The sequence below is a fragment of the Pipistrellus kuhlii genome, unplaced genomic scaffold (assembly GCF_014108245.1).
Source record: "Pipistrellus kuhlii isolate mPipKuh1 unplaced genomic scaffold, mPipKuh1.p scaffold_m20_p_20, whole genome shotgun sequence".
Classification (NCBI taxonomy): domain Eukaryota; kingdom Metazoa; phylum Chordata; class Mammalia; order Chiroptera; family Vespertilionidae; genus Pipistrellus; species Pipistrellus kuhlii.
In genome coordinates, this window is record NW_023425516.1 from 17,487,752 (window position 1) to 17,509,869 (window position 22,118).

Genomic DNA, 22,118 nt, shown 5'->3' on the forward strand with positions numbered 1-22,118 from the left:
TGCCCCCCCCGGGCAGGCCTTGGTCTCGGCTGCAACGTGGGCATCCGCCTATTTCCCTGCCCACAGAGTTGCTGGGTCAAATCAACGAGCCTTTATAGAGCAGTGGTTCTCGACCCTTTTTAGTACAGTTCCTCATGTGTGTGGTGACCCCCAGCCATAAAAATTATCCTCTGTGTTTTCCGATGGTCTCGGGCTCTACAGCAGCGGTTCTCAACCTGCGGGTCTAAAGACCATCGGAAAACACAGATATTCACATTCCAATTCATAACAGCAGCAACGTCACAGTGATGAAGCAGCAACGGAAATAACGTTATGGTTGGGGGCCACCACCACACGAGGAAGTGCATTCAAGGGTCGAGGCGTTAGGGTGGTTGAGAGCCGTAACGATGGTTAAAGGAAATCAGGACGCACGCCTTCCACGGGAGCCACGAGATCAGGCCCGGAGGCGGACGGGCTGCGCAGAGATGTGCCGGAACACGAACGCGCGCCGTGGCAGAAGGAAAGCCGGTCCCTCGCGCGCCCCTCGTTCACCTGCCAGCGTCGTTCTGTGACCTTTACCTTCCCGTCCTTCTTTGTCTTCTCTTCCAGCGACAAGTTCACGCGGTTTTGTCAGTGGAAAAACGTAGAGCTAAATATCCACGTGAGTATCCATGTCTTTTTTTTTTTTTATCTCCTTTTTAAAATGAAGAACTCGCTCTGGCCTCCCTTCCTGTGAAAATACTTGCTTCTGGGGCCCGCTCCCCAGGGTGTCGCCCGCCCGAGATGTGCTCACAGCTCCCTCCACAGAGCCCCTCCCCTCCCAGCTGCAAACAAGCTGAATTTTCATTCTCTTTTTTCAGACTGTCTTTTTTTATTTATTTATTTTTTTAATATATACTTTATTGATTTTTTTTACAGAGAGGAAGGGAGAGATGGAGAGTTAGAAACATCGATGAGAGAGAATCATCCATCAGCTGCCTCTTGCACACCCTCTACTGGGCATGTGCCCGCAACCAAGGTACATGCCCTTGACCAGAATCGAACCTGGGACCTTGCAATCTGCAGGCCGACGCTCTATCCACTGAGCCAAACCGGTCTTGGATCATTCTCTTTTTAAAAAAAATATATTTTTATTGCTTTCAGAGAGGAAGGGAGAGGGGGAGAGAGAGATAGAAATGTCAGTGATGAGAGAGGATCATTGATTGGCTGCCTCCTGCACGCCCCACACCGGAGACCGAGTCCCCGACCCAGGCCCGCGCCCTGACCGGGAAAAGAACCGTGGCCTCCTGGTTCCTAGGGTGATGCTCAACCACCGAGCCATGCCGGTCGAGCTTAATTCTCTCTTTTCATACCCCTGTGTGTTTATCTCTTTACGAAAGGACATTTTCAAGCAGTGATGGGCCCTTTCTCAGGAACACTAGTGAGCACAGGAGTCTAGGTTACGTGGTTCCCCGATGCCCTTGTCCTTTGCCATCCCAGGAAAGTTGCTTTTCTTCTCTTTATTATTTGGTGCAATCATCAATCATGTAATAAGAATAATCACATCGTTTTTAGTCCAAAGTTTTACCTTTAAAAAAAAATTTTTTTTTTTTTTTTAAATTTTGTGAATGCTGAGAGCAGTTCTCAAACACTGGCTGCTTTCGGACCTGTGTCCATTCCCCTGGCATCCCCCCTGTTTGCTGCCCTGGGAGAACATGCCTTCTTGTCTGTTGGGGGAGAAAAATTATCAACTAGATTTTTTTTTTTTGGGGGGGATGGGGGGAGTTACTTGAATGGTCCTGTTGGAAGAAGTTATTTATTTTTTGTTTGTTTATTTATTGATTTATTGAACCTCTCCTTTGCATCACATTTCCTGGCAGGATTTAGAACCATGAGGCAATAACACACATTAAAAAAAAAAAAAAAAAATCCCTTTCCTAGTCATTTTGGCTCAGTAGACAGAGCGTCAGCCTTAGGACTGAAGGGTCCCTGGCTCGGTTCCGGTCAAGGGCAGGTGCCTCGTTTGCAGGCTCCATCCCTGGTCCAAGCATGTGCGGGAGGCAACCAGTCGTCCTCTCTCTCTCACATCCGTGTTTCTCGTCTCTCTCCCTCCTTCCACTTTGTCTAAAAATCAGTGGGAAAAAATGACCTCAGGCGAGGATTAGCCAAAACGAAATAAATGAAATTTTTTTTTTTAAAAGCTCTTAAACCTGCCGTGGATTATCCTTACGCTCACGCTCCTTCCACCGGCCTGGTGTCCGAGGGCTCATGCCCCGTGCCCATGTCCCATCAGCATCAGACGTGACGAGACAGGAAGGCCGTGGCCAGCTGCCCCCACCTGGCTGCGGACAGGATGGTTCGGTGGGTGGGTAGGGGGCTCTTTTAAGAATCTGACCCTCGGTCTGCCCAGGAGGCCTTCGTTGAGATCCGAGGGCCTCTTCCCAGGACTGTAGGGTGTTCTGGCCGCCTTGGCACCGTCAGATGCTGTTAAAACTCCGTCTTAAGGGCAAAAAGAGAAGCGCTCATGAATAAAGCCTCTTTATTTCCTCCGCTCACACTCAGTCTTGCTTCAGGCTCACATGCCCAGCACGAGTCCCCTCTCTCTTCACGGACGTGATCGATAAAAACTCACATGGCCGCCCTCTGCCGGGTTTTCCGATCACACGGCTCACTCCCAGGGAGACGCGGACGCCCCGGACACAGGCTTATTCGGTTCCTGGGATTGCCACACGGTTGCCAAACTTCAGGCTTCCGAGTAGCCCACGTTGCTTTGTATTTGGACTAGAAAGTTCCCAGGCACTTGTCTTCCGGGCGTGCGTCCTGAAGCCTAAGACGGGCGAGGGGGGCACAGCGGCCTCACCAGGCTCCCCTCCGTCTCCTTCCCGTCTGCCCCTGTGCCGGGCCTCGGTGCTGGGCCCTCTGGGGGTGCAGCAGGCGGAGGTTCTGGAAAGCCCTGCCTCCTCCCACCGCTCCCCTCTGTCCAAGGAGCCGGTCGTGGGACCTGCAGGTCCCCCCACCGCAGAGCGAACACGTTAGTAACGCGTGTGTGTGTGTGTGTGTGTGTGTGTGTGTGTGTGTGTGTCGCGTGGAGAAACCTCGACCACGTCACCTGTACGCGGCCGTTACGTTCCCATGTCGTGTTTTGAATTCACAGTTGACCATGAATGATTTCAGCGTACATCGGATCATCGGGCGAGGCGGCTTCGGAGAAGTCTATGGCTGCCGGAAGGCGGACACTGGGAAAATGTAAGTTTTTTGTTTTTGTTTTTTTGTGTGTTTTTTTTGCGTTTCCACCTTCCCCCGGGACCGTTAAGAGTTATTTTGTGCTCGCACCCAAAGAAAATGCCTGCGGATGGTTTTGGGAAGCCCGGGACCTCACTCCCGAAGTTGTTTGCCTCAGAAAGAAATAGACATTCTCTTAGACAAAGGCCCAGCCGAGGCTTCAGTCTTGATCCTTTGACCCAGGCCATGCTTGTCAGATTTCTCCCCTCCCTCCCCGCGGGCTCTTCGGAAGGACGTACTTACGCACAGCCCCCACCTGAGGAGTATGTTGGGGGGGTACTCCTGCAGAGGGGAGTTTTTGTTTTTGTTTTTTTAATATTGATTTTTTTACAGAGAGGAAGGGAGAGGGATAGAGAGCTAGAAACATCGATGAGAGAGAAATATCGATCTGCTGCCTCCTGCACACCCCCTACTGGGGATGTGCCCGCAACCAAGGTACATGCCCTTGACCAGAATCGAACCTGGGACCCTTCAGTCCGCAGGCCAACGCTCTGTCCACTGAGCCAAATCGGTTAGGGCTATTTTTATTTTTTTTTCTTAATACGTGTAATAAGACTTTTTTTTTTTTGCATGGCACTTGGGTGCCAGTTTGCTGTTTTCAAACACTGCCCGAATCTGCCCCCGTGCGGTGTGTCTTGCTGAAATCAGTCTGGGGGTGTCTTTGATGTTGATTTTTCAAGCAGCGTCTCTGTTTCTAGGTATGCGATGAAATGCCTGGATAAGAAGAGGATCAAAATGAAACAAGGAGAAACGTTAGCCTTAAATGAAAGGATTATGTTGTCGCTTGTGAGTACAGGGGTAAGTGTTCACATTTTTCTTCCTTCCTCTTTTTTTTTTTTTTTTTTTCCCCCTGACTGATTGTCGAACTTCCTTTCGGAGCTTGGGACCCCATTTAACCAACGAATCCTCACCGGCCAGGGTGATCCTCAGTTTTGAGCATTGCTCTCTGTGTGTGCCTGTGTGTGTCTGTCTTATGTCAGGATAATGTATTTAAAATGCAGGCGTGCTGAAACTGGTTTGGCTCAGTGGACAGAGCGTCGGCCTGCGGACTGAAAGGTCCCGGGTTCAATTCCAGGCAAGGGCATGCACCTTAGTTGCAGGCACATCCCCAGTAGTGGGTGTGCAAGAGGCAGCTGATCATGATTCTCTCTCATCGACGTTTCTAACTCTCCATCCCTCTCTTCCTCTCTGTAAAAAATAAATAAATATATATTTTTAATAAAAAATTATATATATAATAAAAATTATTATATATATAACAAAAATTATATATTTAATAAAAAATTATTATATATATAACATATATATATATATAATATAATAAAATAAAATGCAGGCATGGTCTGGTTGAATCACGGGGCCGGCCGGTTCTTGGGTGTGTTGGAATGGACAGCAGGGAACGGTGGCACCCAGTTCATACCGTGGGCCATTCTGACACGAGCAGAGTCCCAGCGCCCTTCCCCGTGAGCGCCCGCGCCTTCTCCCCAGGGTGTGCATTTACGATGAGCTTCGCCGCGGAACGTGGTTGGAGAGAAGGCAGGAAGCATCCTACCGGCGACAGCAACACCCCTCGGGTGCGGTTAGGAATCCGCCGCATCGCCGAGAAGGACTAACCGGGAGAGAGAGAGCGAGAGCTCGTCGCTCCTATCCTTCACACACACAGCGAGCGACGGCGGTTTGCCGGCTCCGAGCTGTCCCCGTGGGGGCGACCCCCGTCGGTGTCTCCTCGGAAGGCAACCTCATCTTCTTGGAACTTGCCGCGTGTTATTTTTTATTTTTTAATATATATATATATATTTGATTTTTTTACAGAGAGGAAGAGAGAGGGATAGAAAGTTAGAAACATCGATGAGAGAGAATCATCCCATCAGCTGCCTCTTGCACACCTCCCACTGGGGATGTGCCCGCAACCAAGGTACACGCCCTTGACCGGAATCGAACGTGGGACCTTTCAGTCCACAGGCCGATGCTCTCTATCCACCGGTTCCGGCCACGTGGTACGTGTTACCTGCCGTGGCCTTCGGTCGTTTCCATCCTCAGGACTCCGTGTCCCCCTGGTGGGCGTTCTGCCTGAATGCCAAGGCCTGGCCCTCGGACAAACAGACCTTGACCCGCGTCCCCACTTGCGCAACAGGGTCCCGTGCGGATTTCTGTCTCGGGTGACTGCTTGGCCGGGATCAAAGCCGTGGTGCTTGTTTGTCTGGCAGGTGTTTGTAAAGGCACACCCCAAAACCTCAGCACCCCGGCGGCCTGGCGTGCCTCTGCGCATCCGCCTGTAGGTCTGTCGTCCAGCGTCCGAGGAAAGGAACGTGAGGGGCACGGGAGGGCCGGGCCCACGCTAGGAAGCTCACGTGTGACTTCCCACGTTAAACACCAAACCGTGTCCCGGCCAGGCTGGCTCCATGGGCCGGGCCCTGTCTTGGCGGACCGAAAGGTCACCGGTTGGCTTCCCCGTCAGGGCGCAGACTCGGGTTGCGGCTTTGAGACCCGTGTGGAAAGCAACCCGTCCATGTTTTCTCTCCCTCTCTCCTTCCTCATTCTGTGTTTCCCTCTCTCCCTCCCTCTCTCTTCCTCTCTCTCTCTCAAATCAATAAAAACATAAAGAACATTAAAGACACAAGCCAGGAAGCTCTTGCGCACCACGAGACACGCCACATTTTACTGACTCATCAGGGAACCCCTCACACCTTGTCAGCAAGGAAGCAGAGACGCAGGTGAATTTCCTCCCCGGGAGGCTGTGGCCTCGCAGGAGCCCTCGCGGGTTCCTCTCCCGCATTGTGGTCGCTGTGGTTCCGGCATCAGTCTGAGCGGTTCCGGAAGGGCTCTCTGCTCCGTTCCGACAAGTGGAGACGCCATAGCCACCCAGAGCTGTGTGCCGCTGCCGCCCGGCACATGGACGGCGAGCATTTCCCATCCGCGTCCCTGTGTGCACAGCCGTGCCCGCAGCCGCCTGGGGCGGAGACTGGGCAGACCGCTCCCTGCAGCGGGATCCGTAGGCGTGCCTCCGGCTCCTCATTTCTCTTGGAAAAGTCTTCGTCTTAAATGTTTATATTTTTAATATATTTTATTGATTTTTTTTTTTTTTTTTTTTTTTACAGAGAAGAAGAGAGAGGGATAGAGAGTGAGAAACATCCATCAGCTGCCTCCTGCACACTCCCCACTGGGGATGTGCCTGCAACCAAGGTACATGCCCTTGACCGGAACTGAACCCAGGACCCGTGAGTCCTCATGCCGACACTCCATCCACTGAGCCAAAAAAACGGTCAGGGCGAAAAGTCTTTGTCTTAAATCCCACACATGGACGCGCGCTCACTGCGGAGTTCCAGGGCTTATTAAAGCATTAGTTTTTTTTAACGCGTCCTCTCCTGCAATTTTCCTGTAGCGATTTCATATTCATTTTATTCGGCCGAGGGGGAATGTAGTTAATTAGTTGTGTAGTTCCTCGCCAGTCTCCCCCCCCCCCCCCGCCCCCCCACCTAAGGCAGTAAATAAAAAATTGGGCTTTTATTGGGTTGCCGCTTAGAACTAATTTAAAAGAATTGTTTATATTTTGTATTCCAATAGCAAACTGTCTAGATTTTTTTTTTTTTTTTTTACAAATAAATATAAAACTTCACCAGAAGACGTGCACTAAAATTGTTGGCACTGCTCCATTGCCTTTGCTAATCAGAGGCCGCCGTTCATAGGTTTGGAGTGATCTTCAGTGTAAGTAGCCTCCTTAGGGTGAACTCTCAATCAGCATGACGCTCTAGTGCTGGTACGAGACAGAACTGCGCTCACTCATCTTTTTCTTTCTTTCTTTCCATCTCAAAGGGAGTAGTCCACCTCTCATCCCCCAGAGATAACAGGAAGTACTGTTGCCAGTGTTCTTGTGTAATTCTTTAAAAAAAATATATATATATATATATATTTGCCGAAACCGGTTTGGCTCAATGGATAGAGCATCGGCCTGGGGACTGAAGGGTCCCGGGTTCGATTCCGGTCAAGGGCATGTACCTTGGTTGCGGGCATATCCCCAGTAGGGGGTGTGCAAGAGGCAGCTGATCGATGACTCTCTCTCATCGATGTTTCTAACTCTCTATCCCTCTCTTCCACTCTGTAAAAAAAAATCCATAAAATATGTGCCCGCAACCAAGGCACATGCCCTTGACCGGAATCGAACCCGGGACCTTTCAGTCCCCAGGCCGACGTTCTATCCACTGAGCCAAACCGGTTTCGGCATCTTGTGTCATTCTTGCCTAGTAACCAGGGAAGGTGTGTGCGAGATGCAGGATAAGGACGCCCCCCGCTGGGAAGGGCAGTTAGCCCCTTCGTTCCACAGTCCCTTAGTGCTCGGCAGATGCTATTCTTTCCGCCCTCGAAACTTCATGGCCCATCCGCAGACGTCGGTCTTCGGCTCTCCAAAACCATTTCCTGTTGATACTTGGCTCTGTTGACTCATGAGTCTGCCGACCACTGGTCTATGCCGTTTTTTTTTTATTTTTTCATTTGAATCAGTGGAGCGGGGAGCATTCCCTGTACATGAGGAATCTACACAGATCTGGCTGTCCATCTGGCACAGTGTCCATGACCTCTCCCCGGGGAGTCCACGTGTGTGTCCGGCACCCAGATCGCAGGATACTGAGTCACCAGTGTCCCAGAGGCCTCTGCGTGCCCCTCTCAGCCACTCGCCCCCACGCCCAGCTAACTGCCACCCAGACTCCTGGAACGCCATAATTTAGCTCTGCCCGTGACTGACCTTCCTATAAACGCTCCCTCTTGGGTCCGGCTTCCCTCGCTCAGTGTTGCGTGTGACACTCATTCGTCTGGGTCCCTGCACACGGCCAAGGCGCCTCCCGCAGCTAAACATGGTCGTAGGAAGCAATGCATCCATGTATCTCTGCCACCATCGATGTTTCTCTCTCTCTCTCTCTCCTCCTCTCCCCCCGCCTCCCGACCACTCTCTCTAAAAAGCAATGAGAAAATGGTCCTCACTCTGCGGGTGAGGATTCAAAACAAAATCTGCAGCCTGTGTTTGGCAGCACCTGTGCTTCTCAGGGAAGCTTTTGCTTTTCTCACACATTTTCATGTTTTGTTCCCCCCCCACCCCCTCGTTCTAGGATTGTCCTTTCATCGTCTGTATGACCTACGCCTTCCATACTCCGGACAAACTCTGCTTCATCTTGGACCTGATGAACGGTAAGCAAGGCCCGCGTGGCCGGGCTCCCGGAAGGATGCGGCTGTGGCCAGGCCGACGGGCAGGCTGGCTGGGTCTTTCTGAGCCGTAGTTTGCCCCTGAAGATGGAGGCAGCCATTCACCTGTCAACCTCATTAAAATTCATTTAAAATGCCGGCCTGGGTTTCCCTCTGCCCCTCCCCGTCTTTCCCTGGAAGTTGCATTTCCTTAGAAGAGATTTTCATAAAATACTCCCAGATTTTCATAAAATAGTCCCAGCGAAACGTGATTTTCTGGGACGCTGCTGGCCTGGACCTTTCACTCGCTCGTTTCCTGACCCTCGACTCTTAGGAATGAAGTGACTCCTGAGAATGTAGGTTAGATGTATTTAAAACCCAACGTGGAAGGACGTCCGCCCGATTTTCTGTGCCTTTAGCCCAGATCGCCCAGATCAGTTGGCCCTGTAAACTGTGAATGAATGATGACCTTTCGGATGGGCGCGAACCAGGTTTAGGCAGAAAAAATGGTTTCTGATGCTAGAAAGAGACACGGGATGGACGGAAAACCTTTTGGGTCATGAGCTGAAATAAAAAAGGGCACGCGATTCCACAAGTCAAGTGCCTTTTTTGAAATTCCCCGCATGCTTTATTTTCCTTTTGAGTGTTTGGTTTAAGAAACAGATCTGCCCAATGGCACGAAGGAATGTCCCAGACACAATAACGAACTCACAGACGTAGCAACGGACAAAAGAAGCCAGGCGCAGCGGCCCGAGTTCTATGCATGTGACCATCAGACACCAAAGGGAGGCAGGCTGACTCTGCAGGAGCTCAGGGACTTTGGAAGTAAACCCTGTGCCTCCGCCTGCAGGGGGCGATCTGCACTACCACCTGTCCCAGCACGGGGTGTTCTCCGAGAAGGAGATGCGCTTCTACGCCACCGAGATCATCCTGGGGCTGGAACACATGCACCACCGCTTTGTGGTGTACCGGGACCTGAAGGTGAGCCGCGCGGCCGGTCACCGGTCACCGGTCACCGGGCGGGGAGGTTCACGTTCCGAGGACACCTTAAAAACCACGGGTGGATAGACTGTTTGTTCTAGATCCCTCCCTGAGCTACAGAATCTCCAGCGTGCTATGCTTGGGCTTCTCTTTAAAAAAAAAAAAAAAAAAACTCACTGGGGCCCGGCCAGTGTGGCTCAGTGGTTGAGCATCATCCCATGCACCTAGAGGTCATCAGATCGATTCCCAGTCAAGGCATGTGCCCGGGTTGTGAGATCCATACCCTGTATGGATCCATGCCATTTTAAAGCTTTCTTCAACGTGAATAAATTATTCTCTTTAATTTTTACAAGAGCATAAGAAAAAACATATTGTTTTCATCCTATTAGAAATAAGGAGACTCTGGCTGGTATGTGACATTTTCTTTCCTCTGGTGAGTTTTGCAGACGAATGAGATACATGCCGAAGATCTAGGAGGCCCTGCTGTCATGCATTTTCATTTGCATCCGTAACCGACTTCTAAATGCCTCTCTGCCATGGTTTTGTTTTCTAAAGCTATTTAGTAGGCCGCGGTATTATTTAATTTCTCTTCCAACTTCATTCTTCGTCACTCATGCTTATTCATGCTCCGCTGTTATAATGGCATGCCATCATTTTTGTTTCAAGCGAAACAATGGTGATCTCCAGCACAGAGCGATTAGGACGACTGTAATTGGATGTATATTGGGGAGAGGAGCTTTGTTTTCCGTGATTATGCTGACCAAATCTAATCCCCCTGGCTACATGTCATCGGGGGGTTGCGGTCAGAATTACATTTGGTCAATTTGGTGGATCGGGCACAGGTCAACAGACATGACTGATGGGGACCCGCGTGGCTCTTAATGGAGTCCTTGGCTATCTTAGGTCAGCGCCAGCCATCTTGCAAGATTCCTCAGTGTTCTGTGCCTCATGGCCTTCTTCTCAGAAGTCGTTGGGATTCACAGAGGCACGGTGTCCCAGCTGGAGCAAGCTCTTTATTTTTTATTTTAAAAAAATATATATTTTATTGATTTTTTACAGAGAGGAAGGGAGAGGGATAAAGAGTTAGAAATATCAATGAAAGAGAAACATCGATCAGCTGCCTCCTGCACACCCCCACACTGGGGATGTGCCTGCAACCAGTGCCCTTGACGGGAATCAAACCTGGGACCTTTCAGTCTGCAGGCCGACGCTCTATCCACTGAGCCAAACCGGTCTCTGCAAGAACGAGCTCTTTAATTCCGATGAGCTGTGCGCTCTGCCCCGCGCCTCATTTTCTTTAGAATCCCTCACTCCCATCACGACCACCCTCCTGGGACGTTAACACAGAGAATGTCGCTCTCAGCACAGTGCCTTCTGGCTGTGACCATCCAGAGCCGGAGTTTGTGTTCAGGAAGGGACCGTGATGAGATAACGAGGTAGACCGTGCCTGCAGTTTTATTTTTTACTTATTTATTTTTTAAATATATTTTATTGATATTTTACAGAGAGGAAGGGAGAGAGATAGAGAGCTAGAAACGTCGATGAGAGAGAAACATCGACCAGCTGCCTCTTGCACACCCCCTACCGGGGATGTGCCCGCAACCAAGGTACATGCCCTTGCCCGGAATCGAACCTGGGACCTTTCAGTCCACAGACCGATGCTCTATCCACTGAGCCACACCGGCTTCGGCCGGGCCTGTAGTTTCAGATGGACGTCCTCAGAGCCTCCGGGCATCCGGGGAACTCTCTCTTGGAGATCACCTTCTCTCTCTCTCTTCAGCCCGCAAATATCCTCCTGGATGAGTACGGACACGTCCGGATATCAGACCTCGGCCTGGCCTGTGATTTCTCCAAAAAGAAGCCGCACGCCAGCGTGTGAGTAGCCGCTTGCCTCTGTGCCCTGTCGTTTCCCCAGGCGGCCTGCTGGTTCCCTCGGACCCCGCCCCGGTCACACGTTATCGTCCACACTCACTCCTTCCCCGTTTTTTTTTTTCTTGCCAGCTGTGATTTTATCTTTTTAAAATATATTTTTATTGAATTCAGAGAGGAAGAGAGAGAGAATAGAAACACGGATGAGAGAGACGGGCCGCCTCCTGCACGCCCCACACTGGGGATCAAGCCCGCAACCCGGGCCTGCGCCCCGACTGGGAGTGGAACCGTGACCTCCTGTTTCACAAGTCGACCCTCAGTAATCGGCCTCTGAAGGCCGTGATACGGAGAAGGGAAATAGTCCGTGGGCCGAGGGCAGAGGCAGCGGGATGGAGAGCTCTTTCAGGAAGGCCAGGGTTAAGTTTCTCTCCTGGCCCATCTGTTCCTTCCTTTTCAAAAATAACCCTTGTTGTTTTTTTCTGAAGAGAAATCAGGAATAATTTTTAAAAATTAAAACCCAAAACATCTACTTGCAGTTCAAGCTTTTTAACGTGGGTCAGTCCTCCCTGACCCCTCAGCCTCCGCTGCCGCACCCGGCCCCCCCAGGGCACCCTGGACATACGATCTACTTTCTGTGGCAGAAAAACCAGGGGCACCCATCTGGCACATCCAGAGGCCACCACTGCAGTCCGGTCTGTCTGACTGTTCTGTGCGATTCTATGTAAGAGGGAAGTGACTTTTAAAATAAACCCCGTGCCTCCACCTCCAGGGGCGATCTGCACCGTCACCTCTCCCAGGAAGCAGCCCCACCTCAGCATGGTGGTGCGGGTCCGAAGGAGTGGGCGTGCCCACCTCTTCAAAGTGCACTGCCCTGCGGCGCAGCGGCCCGTCCCACCGGGCTCCTCGCAGGAGCTCTTGGTCAGTCAGTCGGTCGGTCGGTCGGTCGGTCGGTCAGTCGGTCGGTCGGTCGGTCGGTCTGCAGGAGACCCTCCGCTCCCCATAGCTGTCCCGGTGGAGGCGGGGCTGACCGGCTTCAGAGGTCGCCTCCTCGGCCGAGGACTAGTCTTCTCATGGATTCCGAAGGGTGATCCGTTGAGATTCGCTCCTTTACCGGTTAAGACAGAAAAGCATGCTGGCTGTCGGATGGGTCACGTCCGTGCAGAGGCTCCATCGTCCCTGCCCTTACTCACAGCTGCTGCCGATCGATCGATGAGCCATTAATCGGGTATATTGCGTGAGGTGCCCGTGTTCTGCTAACGCGCCCCCCTTTCCTCCTCCCTCCCCCCCAGGGGCACGCACGGGTACATGGCCCCCGAGGTGCTGCAGAAGGGGACGGCCTACGACAGCAGCGCCGACTGGTTCTCGCTGGGCTGCATGCTCTTCAAGCTTCTCAGGGGGTGAGTGAGTCGGTGGGGCCTGTGCTGGGGTCAGGGTCAAGGCTGTCAGCCGTCCTCCGGCCCTGATGCTACCCTGGGTCCCACCGGGACCCGTAAGCCATGCGCCGATCTAAGTGAGGACCGTGGCGCGCTCTGCCTGCTGACAGTGAGAGCTCTGTGCCCGTAAGAATACAGGAGAAAGCTGGCGGGGGTGGTGGTTTCATTCCATATCCTGTAGGAGTGACGGCAGCCTTAAATCTGAAACAAGACTGCTTTGAAAGAAAAACAAAATTAATAATAAGCTCTAACCGGTTTGGCTCAGTGGATAGAGCCTGCGGACTTAGGGGTCCCAGGTTCTATTATATTCACCAGTTAATACTGTTCATCGGGTTTTTTAATTCCTTTGGTTTTGAAGAGTCACTTGTTGCTGGTTATGTGTTTGTTGTTCATCGTTCTTATCTTTATCTTCTTCTTCTTAAAGAATACTTTTCAGCATTTCGTATAATTCTGGTTTGGTGGTGATGAACTTCTTTAGCTTTTTTTTGGGGGGGGGGGGGGGAGCTCTTTATCTGGCCTTCAAGTCTGAGTGATAGCTTTGCTGGGTAGAGTAATCTTGGTTGTAGGTTCTTGCTGTTTTTCTTCATTCACAAAGAGACGGAAAGTGTTTGACGTGAAAAAAATCCCAGTACAGACTCTCCTGCGGACATTCCTCTCGTGGGCATGCGAGGCTGGGACCGGCTGCCTTTCTCACGGTCCCGGCGGGCAGCCTCCTGCAGCTCCGCCCACCATCTTCCCGTCAGCACATCGAGAGGGGGCTGGCCCCGCCGTCCGCCCTGAGCCCCCAGGACTCGGCCGGTGCGGCTGCTCTCCGCTCCCCCTGTCTGCGTGGGCACCGAAATCACATTATTGCCCGGAGAGGCAGGCCTTGTCCGTCCTGAATTGGATTACTGTGTTTGTGGGGCCTGGACGGGCTTAATGCCCCTCAGCAGACTAGCTGACCTGATTAGGGAGCTTCTGCCAGGCTGACCAGAGCGAGCGAGCGAGCGGCTCCCTCCCGAGGCAGCCCGCCACCCCTCGGAGTCGGCGTGCCCGGTGGGCGCCTGCCGCCTGCCAGGGTCTTTGCCGGGAGGAGGCGAGCGATGCAGAACGCACCCGACAGGAAGTCCTGGATGATGAACAACTGCAACGCAGCTCCAGTGCTGAACGCACATGTGGAATCTCCGTCATGGTCCCCAGTCTGCCTTTCAGGTGTCGCCTGATCTTACCGCCCCCGAAGGTGACAGACGCGGGGAGGGAGCCCCCGGGAGAAAGGCGGGGTGGTATGGGTGGGGGGGCGCTGAGCTCTGCCTGAGGTTGTCGAGGTGGCTCGGTGTGGAGAAAGCAAGGCATGTCTGTGACTATGTCGGCAGCTATTGGCTCGGGTTCAAAACGCGCGCGACACCCTCTCTGGCGTTTTAAAGTTAATTTTCGGTGTACGAGGTGTTGATCACTTGCCGTGTCTTCGAGCTCGCTGTTTCGCTGCGATGGCGGGGCGTGTGTCTGGCGGTGGAGCCAGCATCTATAATATGACATTCCGAGTGGTTTCCTCTCTCATGGGGAGGGGCTCCAGCTCTCCCACTCGGTCTGTGACTCGATCTGGTTCCCATCACGCTCCCTGGTGCGGGGGGGGGGGGGGGGGGTGGTGGGGGGGGGGAGGGTATTGCTGTGCCGTCGGGGGTGGGGTCGGGAGGGGAAGCGTCAGGGAGCAGCCGTGATCCCCCTGGGATCTGGGAGCACCACATGGAGATCCCTGCTGTTGGGGCTTTTCTTTAAGATCCTCCAAAATAAAAATAAAAAACCTTCGGTTTTGTTCACCAAGGACAATCAGGAACACGTCGGAAGCAGATGTGCGCCAGGCTACTGGCCTGAAAGACCCGCACCTCCCAGCCCAGAGCTGAGGAGTTGAGACCCCGTCCCCTCCCCCTGGTGAGACATGGCCGGCCTCTCTTTTTAACGGGGGCTGGGAGCGGGGACCGCGGCCGGACATGTTCCCGGCACTCGCCAGCTCTGGCCTCCCTCCGGCCCCGTGGAAGGCTTTTAAACTTAGCGCAGGGCGCCTCTGGGAGGGCACCATGGGGCGGCCCCCCTCCCGGCAGCAGGCGCAGGCAAGCCCGGGGTCAAGGGCGGAGGGCCTCTCTGGCGCTGCACCAGGAGCTGCACCAGGGTGTGGGGGCCGCAGGAACCCCGAGACCCTCACAGTCCCCTGCACACGTCCAGGGACTTGGCGGGAAGAGCCGGGCGGAGCAGAGAGACCAAGGTTGTAGTTGGATTTAATAATACACTTTGGCCGAAACCAGTTTGTCTCAGTGGATAGTGCGTCGGTCTGCGGACTGAAGGGTCCCAGGTTCGATTCCAGTCAAGGGCTTGTACACTGGTTGCCGTGCAGGAGGCAGCTGGTTGATGTTTCTCTCTCATCGGTGTTTCTAGCTCTCTATCCCTCCCTTCCTCTCTGTAAAAAAATCAATAAAATATATTTTTAAAAAAGTAACACACTTTGTTCCTTTCCTTTCGAACCATGAACGTGCCCACATCTCCCTGCATGTTGCATAGAGAAAGGAAGCCAGTGTTGTTGTTTTTAACGTTAGACTACCTTCCGAGTAACAAAGCAGTGCTGTTTGCTGTTATATCCTACTTGATTCTCAAAAACACTTCCAATCTGTGCGGTGCTAAGTCTCCTTGTTAATATGCATTTTTTTCAAATCAGGGCATTTAAGAGATGGCCATGACTTTGTATTTCATTTGCGTGATGAGAAAATAAAATAAGGTGTAAGGGTGCCTTCTGTTGTACAAAATGAGAATGAAAACACTTCAGATAATAAATGCTCCGAAGAGGAATAATCTCATCAGAAGGCAGGGCTTCACGAATTCGGTAGGATGGCCCGATCGAGAGGGTCAGGCCGAGCAGATAAACATACATAAGCCTCGCTGTTCCTGGGCCGCCCTGTCTGACCCCCAGCTTTTCCTTTGAAAAATGACTGATGTCGATGGCTTTTCGTACGTCTGTAGTTTTGAATAAGCAGTGACAGTGCCTTAGCGAATGGTAGTCAGTGGCGTGTGCTGCTCTGGCTCATGCGCCATGGTAACGGAGTGTCCTTTCTGCCTGCAGCCACAGCCCCTTCAGGCAGCACAAAACCAAAGATAAGCACGAAATAGACCGGATGACCCTCACCGCGGTAAGGAGACGGGCGACTCTGTGTTTGTTCCACTTCGTGTTCCCTTTGTAAACCCACGTACAATGTTACTGCTTTCTTTCTTTTTTTCTTTTTTTTTAAATATATTTTATTGATTTTGTACAGAGAAGAAGGGAGAGAGATAGAGAGTTAGAAACATCGAGGAGAGAGAGTCATCCATCAGCTGCCTCTTGCATACCCCCTACTGGGGATATGCCCGCAACCAAGGTACATGCCCTTGACCAGAATCGAACCCGGGACCTTTCAGTCCGCAGTCCAACGCTCTACTCACTGAGCCAAACCGGTTTCGGCGATGTTACTGCTTTCTTAACGTAAATGAGCGGAGAGACAATCCCGAGAAGAACCTCAAAAGATTTAAAAAAAAAAATAGTGGAAGTAGATGGTAAGGCAGAAATCAAGATCTGCTAACCATTGGTAAGAAAAAGACAGAGGACATCAAGAGGGAAATCAAAGAAACCAAATAAAGAAGGGACAATGCCAGAGACTGAGACTTTCGGGTTCTTCTCTGATTGGCTTTGGGGGGTGATGGATACCCGTTCGGTGTTTCTGTAGAGGAAACGAACCTGTGATGAACGTGTCGTTTTGAGCACTGACCACCAGGGGGCGGTCTCTCAGCCTGGGCGGGTGCGGGGGCACCTTTTCCATGAACGTGCCTTTGAAATAGTGTTCTCGTGTCTCCCCCCCCCTCCCAGGACGTGGAGCTTCCCGACACCTTCTCCCCGGAGCTGAGGGCCCTGCTGGAGGGCTTGCTGCAGCGGGAAGTCAGCTACCGGCTGGGCTGTCACGGCCGCGGGTAGGCGGGCCTCGCCTGTGGGGTCTCCCCAAGGGGAAGAAACCGCTTCCTTTCCGTGTGTCGTTTCCGTGGCCGTGAGGGTCTTGCCCTTCGGTTCCAGCGGGGGCCGGGCAGGGGCCGGGATCACATGGGAAGTGTGTATGTTGTCTCGTGTGTTCCGTAATTAACAAGCTGAAGGAGTCACCAGCTTTTTAAAAAAGTTTTTCTTTTTGCTGGTGGTTTTTATTTTATTTTATTTTATTTTAAATATAGTTTATTGATTTTTTTACAGAGAGGAAGGGAGAGGGATAGAGAGTTTGAAACCTCAATGAGAGAGAAACATCGATCAGCTGCCTCCTGCACACCACCCACTGGGGTCGTGCGTGCCCTTGGCTGGAATCGAATCTGGGACCCTGCAGTCTGCAGGCCCAGGCTCTATCCACGAGCCAAACTGGTTTAGACTTACGGGTGGTTTTTAGAGAGAGAGAGAGAGAGAGAGAGAGGGAGAAAGCGAGAAAGATATGAGAGTGAAACATTGATGGCTGCCTCCTGCATGCCCCCTATTGGGGGTCGAGCGCACAACCCGGGCCTGTGCCCTGACCCCCTGGTTCATAGGTCAACGCTCAGCCCCTGAGCCACACCCCCCGGGCCACACCAGCGGGCTGTGGGGAGCGATGTTGCTAAGCGTCGCCGGGTGTCCCGTGTTGCTTTGGCAGAGTCTTTTTTCCTTGCTTGCTCCAGGAACAGGAAATAGCCGCTCCTCTGTGTCCCGCACAGGAGGGCGTTCTCGCAGACTATTTCCTGGATCTGTCTGCGCGCTCACCACTGTCCCGGCCTCTCCGCTACAGGTCGCAGGAGGTGAAGGAGCACAGCTTCTTCAGGGGCATCGACTGGCAGCAGGTCCACTTACAGAAGGTACAGCCTGGGGACCCCCGCCCTGGGGACCCGGGTGCTCCCCGCCTCTGCTTCCTGGCTCCGGCCCCAGGGCTGCCCCCCATCCATCCCCACCCCCAGCTTCCGTCCACAGAGTCCTCCTTGCTCTCCCACGCAGTGGTGGCTGGGTGGCTGCCTCGCTCCTCAGGGCTTAAACGTTTTCAGAACATCTTCCACACACGTTCGTCAGCGGCGACACGGAGCGGACATGTGGCTCATTCAAATGGCCCACAGAGTTGAGGCTTTTTAGCTGTAGCTCATCCTCTTGGCTTTTTATCTCGATGCATGAGATTATATTTTTATATTTTTCGAGGTAAAAATGTTACAGGAAACATTCATCGTAAACATACACACACTTTCTAGCTCGGTACCACATAACGTAAGAATCCGTGTGGTTGTATATCAGCATAATTCTCATTTCTTTTTAAAAGATATTTTCATAGTCTCACGGATAGAGAAAAACACTCTACGTTGAAGGTGGTTTTTTTTTTTAATTTTTATTATTATTTTTTTTAATGTTGATGATCAGCTTTGGACTCTTTTTGCATGAATTCAAACTGTGGAGGAACAGCAGTCTGTTATCCCTGCCTGCGCAGAATTAGGGCTCAGGCTCCCGTTACCTTAATATCAGCCCCAGGACTGTGTGGTGTGGGGTGCTCTGTCTGCCAGCAATTGTAATGTGGCCCCCCTACCCCCTCAGAAAACGTGCTTCCTTTTTTTTTTTTTTTTTCTTTTTAATATATTTTATTGATTTTTTACAGAGAGGAAGGAGAGGGATAGAGAGTTAGAAACATCGATGAGAGAGAATCATCCATCAGCTGCCTCCTGCACACCCCCTACCGGGGATGTGCCCGCCACCACGGTCCATGCCCTTGACCGGAATCGAACCCGGGACCCTTCAGTCCTCAGGCCGAGGCTCTATCCGCTGAGCCAAACAGGTTTCGGCGAAAAACGTGCTTTCTTAAAGTCGAGCTTGGAGGATGTGCAGTCGTGAGCCTCCGTTACATATAATAATTATTTTTTTAAGACGTACGTGGACATGGGTGTGTTTCTCCCCCCCCCCCCTTCCATTTGTCTGAGATCTGAGGCCTTCCTTTGGGGGCCACTCAGGGCAGAAGCCCCTCCGTGGAACCTGTCACGTGCTCTGCGTGACCCGGACGCCGCATTCTGCCTCCGGGATGGTGGTGGGGCGGGGGCCGTCGGGGCGCCTGGCTCCTGACCTCCCTCCTCTGGGCCCCGCAGTACCCGCCGCCCATGATCCCGCCCCGCGGAGAGGTGAACGCGGCCGACGCCTTCGACATCGGCTCCTTCGACGAGGAGGACACCAAAGGCATCAAGGTGCTCGCAGGCCGCTGGCCCCCGTGGTGTCAGAGGGAAGGTTGGGGGGGGTGGGGTGTGGTTCTCATCAGAAACCAGACGCCGGGGTCCTGTCCGTATCGGCCCCATCGGGGTGTCGCCTGCCAAGGGCCAGCTGCACACGGGCAGGCCGTGGAAGCCCAGGGCTTACATGAGGGAGAGACTCGGCTGGCTCCTTTGGGGAGAATCGCTCTACGCCGTCTGGTGAACTGCAGACCGGTCAGATTCTCACCGATCGGGGTGGATCTGTGATGGAGATAAAATGCCAACGTGTGGGAAGCAGGAAAAGCAACCGTGCGAAAGCAGACCTGCCTCCCGCGCCCCGGAGCCCGTCGCACGGGAATTAGAATCAGAGTTCCCGCCAGCATTGGCGCGATTCTCCTGCCTTAGTCTCTCTCTGTGTGTCGGGAGGAAAGGCGCAGACCGCATGCGTCCTGTCGCATTTGTCCATCAAGAGGGAAGCGGTCACCGTTTTTTTAAATGTAATCTTTGGCATTTTTCAAACTTTTGATCGTATCACTAGTTTCCCATAGACAGGCTGTCCTTGCGGACGGTGAGTCATGAGAGAAAAATCACCCTCTTTGAGGTGCAGTCTCTGCTCCCCAGCCCCCCACTATCCCCACTTCCCCCAGGACTGCCCTTCCCTCCTGGATGCTCCCTGTCTCCTCTCAGCTGCCTGCTTTTAGACCCATTTTCACATCCACCAGCCGCCTCCTGCACAGCCCCTACTGGGGATGTGCCCACAATCAAGGTACATGCCCTTGACCGGAATCGAACCTGGGACCCTTGAGTCCGCAGGCTGACGCTCTATCCACTGAGCCACACCGGTCAGGGCCTGGCTTCTCCCTTTTCGATGTTTCTAAACGCAATAGGAGTCTATTTTCCATGCAGAATCGAATATCCTCACCGCAATGGAAATTTTGTTTTGTTGTCAAAACCTTTTAAATACTCCAGATGCACGCCTGCATACACGTGCCGGCTTTCAGCAGCAGAACTGCAGCGAACGTTGCTAAGAAAATTGGGGGCGAAGCCACCGGACCCGGGAGTTGGTGGGGAGGTGCTCGCTGGTGGCAGTCCTTTGTGGGTGCCGGCGGCGGGGTGGGCCTTAGGGCTGTGTCACCCTGGAGAACCTGTCCTAAGGGACCGTGTGCCATCGCGCGGCCACGTCCCCACGCTGCTCGCCTCTGCGAGCACGGGCGCCCATCGACGTGTCGCTCTGTCGCCTCCGCAGCTCCTGGACTGCGACCAGGAGCTCTACAAGAACTTCCCGCTGGTCATCTCGGAGCGCTGGCAGCAGGAGGTGGTGGAGACCATCTACGACACGGTGAACGCGGACACGGACAAGGCCGAGGCCCGGAAGAGGGCCAAGAATAAGCAGCTGGGCCACGAGGAAGGTAAGACGGTTCCGTCCCCCTGACGTCTGCTGCTCACCGCCGAGTCCTCGGTGCCTGGAGCATGCTCAGCACCTGGCTGCTCACTTAACCTTGTTTTTTAAAAAAATACATTTTATTGATTTTTTTACAGAGAGGAAAAGGGAGGGATAGAGAGTTAGAAACATCGATGAGAGAGAAACATCGACCAGCTGCCTCCTGCACACCCCCTACTGGGGATGTGCCCGCAACCAAGGTACATGCCCTTGACCGGAATCAAACCCGGGACCTTTCAGTCCGCAGGCTGACGCTCTATCCACTGAGCCAAACCGGTTTCGGACTCACTTAATCTTGTTGAGTGAACGAATCAGAGAGGGAATGAGTGATTTTAGCCCAGTCATCCAAGCTTTTCACGAAGGCAAAGCAAGCCACTTAAAACGAACCTGTTTCTGTTGTTTTAAGAGACAATACTTCCCTATAAAAGGTCATCAGGACTCATCAAGGTGAGAGTGAATGAGCTTGGTCTCTCTACATAGCCGTGTATTTGAGAGATAACTATAACCGCAAGCCAAGGAATAAACAGTTTTGATCCTTGAGTTACTTGGGCTTAGTTAGCCCTGGACATCCCCACTCGGTTATTACATAGAAAACAAAAAGCAGACGTAAGGGAGAGGCCCAGTCCCACAAAGAGCCAAAGGAACTTGGGGCTTGCATTCATTCACTCTCTGTTCTTCCGTTCTCATTTTATATCTATAGCTAGAGGCCCGATGCACGAAATTCATGCAAGAGTAGGCCCTGACAGGTGCAGGCCGGCTGCCTGGACCTGTCGGATGTCCAGTCTAATTAGCATATTACACTTTCATTATAGATGAAAAAGTCATTTGAGAACATACTTTTGCCCTCTCAGAGCACTAAGTGACCACTGTGGACTTATCAGGAAGTTGAGAAGCAACTATTTAATGTCAGTAGGAAAAGAGTGAAAGAAACCTCTATTTTTTTTTTCAATTCCCAGTCCCCATGGTTTAAAGACTGAAATAATGATTTCTGCAACAAATGGACAAACGAGACAAACCAGCAAAAGCGCAGAGACACAGACCAGAGGGTGGTGGTTACCAGAGTGGAACGGCTCTGAGGGGAGGCGGGCGAGGGTAAAGGGGGTCAGATACACGGTGACGGAAGGGAATCTGACTTCGGGTGGTCAACACAATGAAGTGTACGGGTGACGTACAGGTCTGCACGTGAAACCTACGTCATTTTATTAGCCAGTTTCCCCCCCAATCACTTTCATTTCAAAACGTTAAGCAAGATAATAACGATTTCTATAATGTCGTATATTGAATAGAAAGTTGTTTCCCCCCCCCCCCCCGGAAAGCATGTAATTCTCTTTTCCCGAGGCGCGCCTGCATGCAGACATTCTGTTCCAGACCCCCTTTAACTTACAGTGACTTCCTGTTCCTCAGATTACGCTCTGGGGAAGGACTGCATCATGCACGGGTACATGCTGAAGCTGGGGAACCCGTTCCTGACTCAGTGGCAGCGGCGCTATTTTTACCTCTTTCCCAACAGACTCGAGTGGAGAGGAGAGGGGGAGTCCCGGGTAAGTCAGGCGCCCGTTATCGAGCGATTGCTGTCGTCACGTTGAGTGGGTAGCCCGCGGTTGCTGCATAGCGAGGACACGTTGTGTGTAAAAACAGCCTCCGAAGCGCCGTGCACCTGTTCTAACTTGCGTGCGTGCGTGCGGCTTTGATGTTCAGACTGTGACTTTTAGACTTCCCAGTCAAGGAAGGACTTTGTGACATCAGGAAACAGAGTGTGCTGT

General features: G+C 52.4%; 1 protein-coding gene across 3 annotated transcripts in view; it reads left to right on the forward strand.

Annotated features, from left to right (window-relative positions):
• The window catches only part of GRK3 (G protein-coupled receptor kinase 3), a 63,596-nt gene that overhangs the window by 37,893 nt on the left and 3,585 nt on the right, over positions 1–22,118 (forward strand). For all 3 annotated transcript variants that reach the window (XM_036449407.2, XM_036449408.2, XM_036449409.2), the window contains 13 exons: positions 589–640; positions 3,113–3,204; positions 3,939–4,038; positions 8,340–8,418; positions 9,263–9,393; positions 11,174–11,268; positions 12,552–12,659; positions 15,784–15,850; positions 16,561–16,661; positions 17,489–17,555; positions 18,816–18,911; positions 20,161–20,323; positions 21,760–21,896. In XM_036449407.2, the coding sequence (XP_036305300.1) occupies positions 589–640; positions 3,113–3,204; positions 3,939–4,038; positions 8,340–8,418; positions 9,263–9,393; positions 11,174–11,268; positions 12,552–12,659; positions 15,784–15,850; positions 16,561–16,661; positions 17,489–17,555; positions 18,816–18,911; positions 20,161–20,323; positions 21,760–21,896 (1,288 nt within the window). The remainder of the gene's footprint in view (positions 1–588; positions 641–3,112; positions 3,205–3,938; positions 4,039–8,339; positions 8,419–9,262; positions 9,394–11,173; positions 11,269–12,551; positions 12,660–15,783; positions 15,851–16,560; positions 16,662–17,488; positions 17,556–18,815; positions 18,912–20,160; positions 20,324–21,759; positions 21,897–22,118) is intronic.